This window comes from Cyclopterus lumpus, chromosome 13, assembly GCF_009769545.1.
Source record: "Cyclopterus lumpus isolate fCycLum1 chromosome 13, fCycLum1.pri, whole genome shotgun sequence".
Lineage (NCBI taxonomy): Eukaryota > Metazoa > Chordata > Actinopteri > Perciformes > Cyclopteridae > Cyclopterus > Cyclopterus lumpus.
In genome coordinates, this window is record NC_046978.1 from 9,592,376 (window position 1) to 9,602,000 (window position 9,625).

Below are 9,625 nucleotides of genomic sequence, written 5' to 3' on the forward strand. Positions count from 1 at the left end.
AAGAATTTCCCCACGAGGATCAATAAAAGTGTACATTTCTTTCTTCCTTTAAATATCCATTAAAATATCAGGACACAATTTCATTCAATCAACCAAAGAAGCCTAGAAGACATTATAAAAAATCTGAAAACATTTTCCTGCTTGAAATTTCTACCAACACCACAAACCAAGCCAGTGTAGTTATGGATTCAGACCTCAACCTGAACAGCCATATCAAGGTAATTACAAAATCAGCCTACTATCATCCATGGGGCTCAGCTGGTGGGATCACAAGAAGCTTGCCCCCCTCTGGAGGCACCTGAATCTCTCATGTTAAAGGTACTTGACGAGGGAGGCGAGCACAAGTTTTTCTATTTTTCGAACGAGGCAATCGTATAAATTGGCTAATTTATGGTTTATGTTTAGATTTGCACTAATAGCAGCAGACCCACACGGTGGAATACAAAACTGGGATTTCACAGGGATCCAAGGCCCTTCCTGCTGCCTGTCTCCTGTTTGTACAGCAGTGGAGGACCAGTAGGATGCATGGACATTATCGTACTGAGAAGCTACCCCATATATCAAGGATTAGAGGACTTCAGTACACTTGACTACTGTAACGGTGCGTTCACAGGTCTCTGTAAAAAGTCAATCAGAAAGCTGCAGCTGATTCAGAACCCTGCAGCTCGAGTCCTCACTCAGACCAGGAAAGTGGATCACATCACTCCAGTTCTGAGGTCTTTGCACTGGCTTCCTGTCCAACAAAGAATTGACTTGCTGCTGCTGGTTCATAAAGCACTGAATGGTTGAGGGCATAAATACATTTGTGATCTGCTGCTACCTTATGAACCATCACGACCCTTCAGGTGGCCTGGGACTGGTCTACTTTTTTTCCAAGAGTCAGAACTAAACATGGAGAAGCAGAGTTCACTTTTTCTGCTCCACATATCTGGAACAAGGTCCCTGAAAGCTGCAGGTCTGCTGAGACCCTCAGCTCCTTTAAATCCAGATTGAAGACTTTTCTGTTTGCTGTTGCCTTTAATTGAACCAGATTCAAGGATATAAATCAATTTCTGCATCTCACTACTGCATTTTATTTCTTTAACTGCACTGCAACTTATATTCTATTACTTGCTTTATGACTGTTTTTGGTGCTTTTAATGGTTTCATGTGAAGCACTTTGAGTTGCCTTGTTGTTGAAATGTGCTATACAAATAAACCTGCCTTGCCTTACCTGATCAGGGAGTCACACCTGTATATAGTCGCAGTTAGTAATTTATGACACTCCAAAATTACCAAATGCAGAACAATTTGATACTGTGTTAAATCAGTCCAAAAACTTTAATTATAGAAAACTGTAAACGATTCTCATTTGTAGTAAGATTCTTTAGAAGGTTGATAGCACCAACGTACTTGTATTACACCTTAAACTAACCCTTGCCTTAAGTATATTTGACTTCTAATAATCAAGCCAACTTCCGGTAATATTTTTGTTTTTAAAAGGAGAATTAGGGTGAGATGAAACAACAACACGATCTATTATTCTGTAGAAGATTAAGCTCATATTTTGATTTGATCATGGATTTATTTGGGTGATGACCGTCTTTTGTCACACTCCAGTCCAGCTGGGGGTGCTGACGCACTCTCAAGCTGGTTCCCCGGCCAGACCTACTCTGCCTCTGATTGGCTAGTTCTGGTTACAGGGTAAGCCAATCAGAGGAACAGGAAGCCGCAGATGAAGAGAAGAAGCAGAAGAACGTCACTTCCGTAAACACAGGCACCTGCTATGAGGAACTTGCGTGCCAGTTGTTTTTCGTTAATGTCGTTTTTTCCTTCATTTATGCGTCCTGAATATACACGGTGAGTATCGATGAATAGTGACATTTACTGTATGTTCAATATTATGGTCGTAAATATTTGACGAAGTTGTGTTTTGCGCCGTCTTTTGTGTAGCTCGTGAGGTGACATTAGCTAACGCTAGCCTAATGTTTTAGTTAGTTTCGGTTTCAGCCTCCGTTCACTGAGATATCTACTTATTTGCCTGTAAGCTACTCACGTGAATATTAACCGTGTTTTTCTCTGCACTAAATACTGTTGAATTTAAATCATATAACATACATGTGTTGCATATATGTTTATCATGACTGTTGTTGTCGTCCAATGCAGATGTCTCATACGAGATCCTCATGTACGACCTCTCGCATAAAGAATAACTTCGTGGGTGCGGGTAGAAGAACCGATAATGGAAAAGGTGGCTCTGCCGACAAAAACGCCAAGTCTGTGACCAATCACTCCAGCAGTCCAGACAGAAGTGTGAGGGAGCGTGCGTTAAAGCAGGTCGGACTCACCAGCACCACCTTCATCGGTCCAGCGTTTCCTCCTTCAAAAGCCACAAAGAAGAAGTCTGACATTGAAGATACACTGAGTGAGTTTTACAAAGAGCTTGAGAAGATTGATGCACACGATGGTGCTTGTGGTAACTCAGGGAAACCACCCGTACCTATCAACACATCTACGAGCAAGCAGACTCGGAAGGTAAGCGAGGAAAAGGGTGTTTACGCGAGCAGTCGTGCAGGAACCGAGGGCTACCAGAAAAGCAGTGGGCCGAAACAGCCGTCCTGGTCACACTGGTATCAAAATGAGCCATACTACCCCAGAAGACAGGGGCCAGCTGCTCCTGCTCAAAACCAATGGCATCATTCTCAAATATTGAACAGACCACCAAACCCAAGATTTCACAGACCCCCATTCCATTGCCCACCACCCCCAACTGCATTCCCAAATCCGCAAAACCCACCATCAACCGCAAATCCAAATTGGAGTGGTTCGGACCCGACCAACCAATATCAAGAGGAGCCGCATTTTCCAACATTTTCTAGCTTTCCACCTCAGAATGTAAGCAGTCACCCCTCTCAGGGCTTTTATGGAGATTCTCCATACCACTTTGACAGGGACGAACGTGTTCGTAGCTATGACGCGCACTCAGATAATGTACATTTTGGATGGTCCAGAGGGAGAGAAGAAGAATCGTGTCACTTTGTTGAAGATTATGACAGATCCAAGAGATACGACTCCGAAAATGAACCGTGGGACCATGACTACCGACCTCCTGCCAACACTAATACATTCCAAACTTCCCTGGATTTGGTCTTGATGAGGGGATTACCAGGATCTGGGAAATCAACGCTGGCCAGGTACGTCATTTTGTAATCTCGAGTATTATAAATAAGTGCATTGTCAGTTTAAAGGAGTCTAAAACTCCAACTCTAAACTCCCAATCCGTAACGTATTATTTTCAATGCACAGGGAGAAGCTCTCCGCTCATCCCAACGGGCTGATACTGAGCACAGATGACTACTTTGCTTACAGAGATGGGTACCGCTATGAACCAGACCATCTTGGTGCAGCACATGAATGGAACCTGAACAGAGGTAATGTCTAAAAGGATACAATTATTAAGTGATGACATTTTGGACAGACACTGTATGGAAACTGCAACTTGTCGGAGGCACACAACCACAAAGTGGTCATTTAAGTTTCTCTATGCAAAGCATTACCAAGTTGTTGCACAACGTCCGTCTCCATTTAGTTTACATCTGCTTTCCTGTGAGATCACACTAGGTGGTGCTTTGCTCCCTCTGGCACGATGATCGGAATAATATCTTGTAGTTTGTGCATGTTTGAGATCGGAGAGAAGAACGTCTGTAAAGTTTCTCATGTGTGTGATGCCACGCGATTTTAAAACGCCTGTAATCTGAGCTCGCCTTAAAGTGGATGACGGATCAGAAAATTATTTTTTAGGGATTTTATTTTTTATTTTCCTGCCAGAAATTAATTTTTTTTTTTGTGTTTAATTCTCTTTCAGCTAAAGATGCTATGCATGATGGCCAATCTCCCATTATTATTGATAATACAAATGTCCAAGCTTGGGAAATGAAGCCATATGTCAAAATGGTGGGTATGGGATTTTAAATACAACTGTGTGTTTGATTATGATTGCACCGCCTTCATAGATCCTCATCAGATTTCTAACAATTTTAACAGGCCTTGGAGAGAGGGTACAAAGTGGACTTTTGTGAACCTGACACCAGCTGGAAGTGTGATCCCTATGAGCTGGAGAGGTACGGTTCCTTAATTATCATATTCAATGTACATGCCAGTGCAGTCTTTTAAAATGTACAGATACTAACGTCACCACACTGCACTGTTTTCCTCCAGGAGGAACAAGCACAGTGTTCCACAGGAGAAGATCGCACAGATGATGGACCGTTTCTCATTTCCAATATCTGTAGACATTGTCATGAGATCACAGGAGCCCGCTCACGTGACCCAGAGACCTCAACCAGAGCAGCCACAGATGATGAGGAAGAACCAAGATTTCTGTTAGTTTTTCACAGCAATTTTACCAGCTAAATAATTTGCTTGGAAGAAGACAACCTTTTGTAATAGAGTTAGCTACTGTTTCTACGAGATTTTTTAATCATTATTTTTTCTAAATTGATGTAATGGAAGAGATACATTTTTTCTCAAACTGTTTTCATAATTAAATTTTCTTACGTAACGCCTTTGCTTTGAAGGAAATCTGCTTTATTTTTGTATGTAATGATTGGTATTTCAGACTTGTCCTTTAGCTGATTGTGTGGGAATGTGGAAACCCCCGAAACCAAGTTGTCCTGATCGGCCTCCAAATCAGCAGAGGATCTGCTATATGTTGTTTTCTGGTAAACAACAAGTGTCATAGTTAATTTACCTCTTTGGTCACGCCAACATGTTTTGGTTTTAAGCCGAGCAGTTGTTTTTTGCCGAATGCCTGTAATGGAAAGGCCATTTTCCATTCCTCCCCCAGGAAGTGCCAAATATCCAAACATTAAAGGCACGCAGGAGCGTGTTATGCATTGTGGTGTATGCACTTGTATTAAATGACTGTATATTCTCAATAGGATGACCTCCTCCATTTGAGTGATGCACGGATATATGGCGGGATATAAGTTTCCTTCACAAAGTGTATGTAGGATTTAGAGGGATCTATTAGCAGGAATATAATGTTATTCATAAATATGTTTACATCAGTGTATAATCACCTGACTAAGAATCGTAGTGTTTTTGTTTAGCTGAGAATGAGTTCTGCAAAGGGAGCGCGTCCTCTGGGAGTCGGCCATGTTGCACTGCTGTGTTTCTACAGCAACCCAGAACGGACAAACCAAACACTGGAGCAGTTTCATGTGTTTTTTTTCTCCATTCCCTGAAGGCCACCGTAGTTCTTCTGCCACGCTTGGAAAGGGATGTGGAGAGTTATTCAGCTGATTGCTATCTGCAACCTCAGTGCTAGATTCCTCTAAATCCCACACACTGGTCCTTTAAGACATTAGCCAGGTGGGCCTGGGAACACTGGAATAGGTTTTGCTTGCTGTGATCATTCCTCCAGAGGAATCATCCATTCCTAATGTGTTTTCAATGTAAACTTTGAAGTACAAAATACACAGTTGTCAGTCTGTGCAAAAGATTTATTGAAAGATGATCTGAAACGGTCTGAAGATGTTCCAAAGTTATGGTAATTTAGTGTCATTCCCTCCTGAAATCCAGTGGATCCCAGTTGGCCTTTGTATTCCCACTGGTGTTCATCGGTGAAGCACATGTGTGGAGGCTTAACACAATAACAGAATGGGGTGGACAGAATAGCAGACACATTTTCATTGAGTCGCCCCGCTGCAAATAGTCAACTGCAGTCAACTTGATGAAGCTTGTCTTTTTTTGTGTGTTTTGTTGATACTGTCAGTGGTCATTTTTGAGTCTGTAGATTCTTCTTCTTAAAGTCTCATTTATTCTGTGAAAACATGGGTCACCGTTCATCTTTCTGTTTTATTGTTTTGTCTTGAGTGATGATTTTCTTTTTACTTTCATCTGCCACGTTATTGAATTTGGAAGTTTTAAAGTTCCTCAAACCAATCAATGTGATATTCACTGTCCCTCCATTGTTTTGTATCGTCTGATATTTCTATGAATTCATCCACCTCCTGTTTATACACACACACACACACACACACACTCACACACCGATTTCAGCAGCACTTCCATGAGACTTTGTGCAGTTGGTTTTGAAAGTGTTTCGCAAACCCAGCAGCTGGGATCCTCTGAGGAGCTTGCAGTGGGTTTTAACATTAGGATAACAATGAAAGTAGAATTTGGTAACCTTCAGTAACATGACTCTTGGTGTTTGAAGGTCGACTGACAACTCAGATCGCAGTAGCCAGTGTACTTTTGTCCGCAGCTTCCTGTCTTTTCTCCGGAGGTTTTTTTACACAGTGCTGACCTTGATCTACAGAACCCAGTGCTGATGTGCAAGAAGACTTTTAGTGGTGAAGGAAATAATGTGAATCACATCTTTTTCTGCAGTTTATATGTATCAATGTTGGGGAGAAAGAAAAGGGCATACATGACAAGATAATCTACAACAGGTACCAATAAGGAAGTACAGAACTACTGATTTGAAGATGTTTTAAACAAAGAAAGGGACGTTTTATTTGATCTGTGGGTGAAGTCACGGGTGCCTTTTGTTGAACTGATTACAATCTCGAAAGGAAAATTAAATTAGTGTGTAAAGGGTTTTAGTGCAGATGTTGCAAACGAGTATATGCATGGTAGAATTATAAAGATCCAAGGAAGATGAAAGAAAACAGACCCAGGCGTGGTATTTCCAAATGAATTTTTGATCTAGTAAATAAAAGCTGATGATATCTCGGTCAATAAGATGTCGTACCAACTCTGACTTTTAGTAGATATAAAGGCTAAGCTGTTTTGGTAGATCTCCTTTGAGATAGCGCTGACCTTGAGTAAGGGAACAATGTGGAGGCCGTTTAAAGGAGCTTTCATGGGTTTACTGTCCCCCGTGTGGATGCCAATGCCTCCCCAACAAATGTCCCCCCTGGGGATGAATAAAGTATCTATCTGTCTATCTATCTATCTATCTATCTATCTATCTATCTATCTATCTATCTATCTATCTATCTATCTATCTATCTATCTATCTATCTATCTATCTATCTATCTATCTATCTATCTATCTATCTATCTATCTATCTATCTGATGGGTCTCTTTTCCAGTCAATACAAGAGATCCATAAGTTAGTGAGAAGGACTGTGAGACGTTGATGACAATTAGTCCCAATTCTGTTAGCAGTGACAGATTGTAAAGATGATGTGGTATATATTTATTTGTGTATAGAACCGTGCTCCTCGTAGACATTTCAGAGGCTTTGGTGGTTCCATCTTTCTTGTTAGAATATATATATATATATATATATATATATATATATATATATATATATATATATATATATATATATATATATGTAAAATGAAATGATCTATTTGCAATCGAATAAACGACACCATTATTCTAACCAAGAAGAAGGGTGTTAGCTGACTTTTATAAATTTAAAGTAAAAGCTTTGAACTCTTGATAAAGCCGGGTACTGACAAGGATATGAACTGCCCATTTAGATCTAAAAAAACATGATTGTTCTTATTTTTAAACCTGAGCAAATACACACGTTTGACCCAAGACAGACAAGCTTGTTTTTAACACTGAGCTTAAAACAACGTGATCACTTTGTGACTACACATCGGAAATCCCAATGCTTTATTAGTGATTTATAGTGGTCGTTATCTGCTTCAACTTGGACAACAATGAAATAAAAGAGAGGTTATGCAGACCGTGAGCTGTAATCTGTGCAACAGTGACCTAATAGTCTTTGTTTTAACAACAGGATGTCAGACACAGGAAAAGTCATGCATTGGAATCTGCGGAGGAGCTTTCTGCTGTCCCTGCTCCCTGAGCACTTTAATCACAAACAATCACATCTAAGGAAAAGGTGGTCCAAGTGCAAAATACTTATATCCCTATATTTTGGTGTGTTTGTGTTTTGGAGGTTTCTTTGGAGGTTTTTGCTTGAATCAGTTTATCAGTTTATTTATGTATAAACATACATCAATATAAATATAAACTCAACAAAACAACAACATGGCTCCGTTTTTGTCTATTCCTTCTCTCGTACATCTCGCTTTATCACAGCTTTAGTTTCCTCAGCCAGAGAGACTCTTGGTTTTCCTCAACCTGTGAGATTATTTATGCCTCTGATTTAGATTCACAGCCATCCATAAACACCTATATTCATGCTTAGGGATGGTAGAGTCCTTTAAACATAAACAATGTGAAGGAGTGTGCCTGCCTACTATGTAAATTATTGATTGAATAGATTAAACACGGGCTGACAGTAAAGGCAGCACTGTGGAGGTGGAGGCGTTCTGAGTCACTGTTTATGAGACACGTGTGTTTTCAACATCCCTCCCTGTTCATTGGCCCACTGTGTGGGAGTGCGTTTTCAGAGCATGCAAAAGAGCAGGTGATGATGTGAGGGAGATGTGATGAGCGCTTTGAGCTCGCTGAATGGCAGTGATGAGCCACAATTAAGTCACTGACACTAACCGAAAAAGAGACCGAAAAGGGCAGATGAAATCAAAGCTGACGCACATAAGGGAGGCAGAGGACAACAATAACTGGATACAACATGCTAATGTGTGCTAATTACCATCCAACTGATGCAAATTGGTTAACTCAATGCTAACCATAGTTTGTATTTTATTATTAACGCAGTTGTTACTTATTATGACCTCCATTTCATTTATGTCTTTGCAAAATCCAGAACACTGATTGACACTGTAGCTCACTATATGTATGTATGCTTGGTGCCAATGGGAGGGTAGAGCCGTAGTAGCACTCTAGTAGCACTTAAATGTCCCTTACAGATAGCACTTTGTTGTTTAGCACTTTAGTAGCACTTAAATGTCCCTTACGGATAGTATTCTGTTGTTTAACGTTATTGAAGAAATTGTACTTGCTTGATTCTTGTTGTTCTGAGTTTGGACTCATGGTTTAATGCACTTATTGTAAGTCGCTTTGGATAAAAGCGTCAGCTAAATGACATGTAATGTAATGTAATGGTCTCTGCATGGCTTCAAACAATACATTGTTCTGATTATGAAATAAGGCAGGTCATAGGCCTCATGTGTATAGTATATCTATTTGCCACCATGTGAGCTAACTGCACACTATAGATTGTTGTCCGTCTTAAAATTAAACTGATTAGGAGAAGTTACTCATGGTGTGCTCCGGTGTCAGCCCTTACAGTTGCAAACAGGGATTTAATAGAGATTAAGACTTGGAGTCTGAGAGGGAATGAAGCACATAGTGAAGTTTCTCATGACAACAAAAAAATAAATTCTCAAATTTGTAAATAATTATGTTTTTTTTGTTTCACAACTAAATGCATACACATTAGCCATGTTCTAGATACTCAGTTTACAGAGCACGTTATTTATTGTGGTTGTCACGTGACCCTGACAGCCAATGACAACCGTGTTCTGCAACCGCACAGCGTGTTGTCTTTTTATACACCACCGACTCATCATCTGGCTCAAGTCAACCACAATGAGACACCAGGCCTAAATCCTTCAAAATAAAAGCGTGAACTTGTGTGAGTTTGACCAGAAAGAATGACAGGTGGTTCGCAGCTGTGTAGAAAGTGTACGGTACACAAACACATACATTTGAGTAAATACTGGACAGGACTGAAGTTAAATGCAATTG

General features: G+C 40.4%; 1 protein-coding gene across 1 annotated transcript; it reads left to right on the forward strand.

Annotated features, from left to right (window-relative positions):
- Nucleotides 1-1,712: 1,712 nt before the first annotated feature.
- On the forward strand, nt 1,713-4,916 carry n4bp2l2 (NEDD4 binding protein 2-like 2). The gene is made up of 6 exons (XM_034548114.1): nt 1,713-1,839; nt 2,146-3,173; nt 3,286-3,410; nt 3,845-3,933; nt 4,024-4,100; nt 4,198-4,916. Exons 2-6 carry the CDS (start codon nt 2,146-2,148, stop codon nt 4,364-4,366), a joined length of 1,488 nt encoding a protein of 495 aa, XP_034404005.1. The 5' UTR covers nt 1,713-1,839; the 3' UTR covers nt 4,367-4,916.
- Nucleotides 4,917-9,625: the final 4,709 nt, after the last annotated feature.

Coding starts and splice junctions, on each gene's coding strand:
- n4bp2l2 (XM_034548114.1), top strand. CDS start 2,146: ATGTCTCATACGAGATCCTCATGTACGACCTCTCGCATAAAGAATAAC. Junction 3,411..3,844: donor TGAATGGAACCTGAACAGAG/GTAATGTCTAAA, acceptor ATTCTCTTTCAG/CTAAAGATGCTATGCATGAT. Junction 4,101..4,197: donor GATCCCTATGAGCTGGAGAG/GTACGGTTCCTT, acceptor GTTTTCCTCCAG/GAGGAACAAGCACAGTGTTC.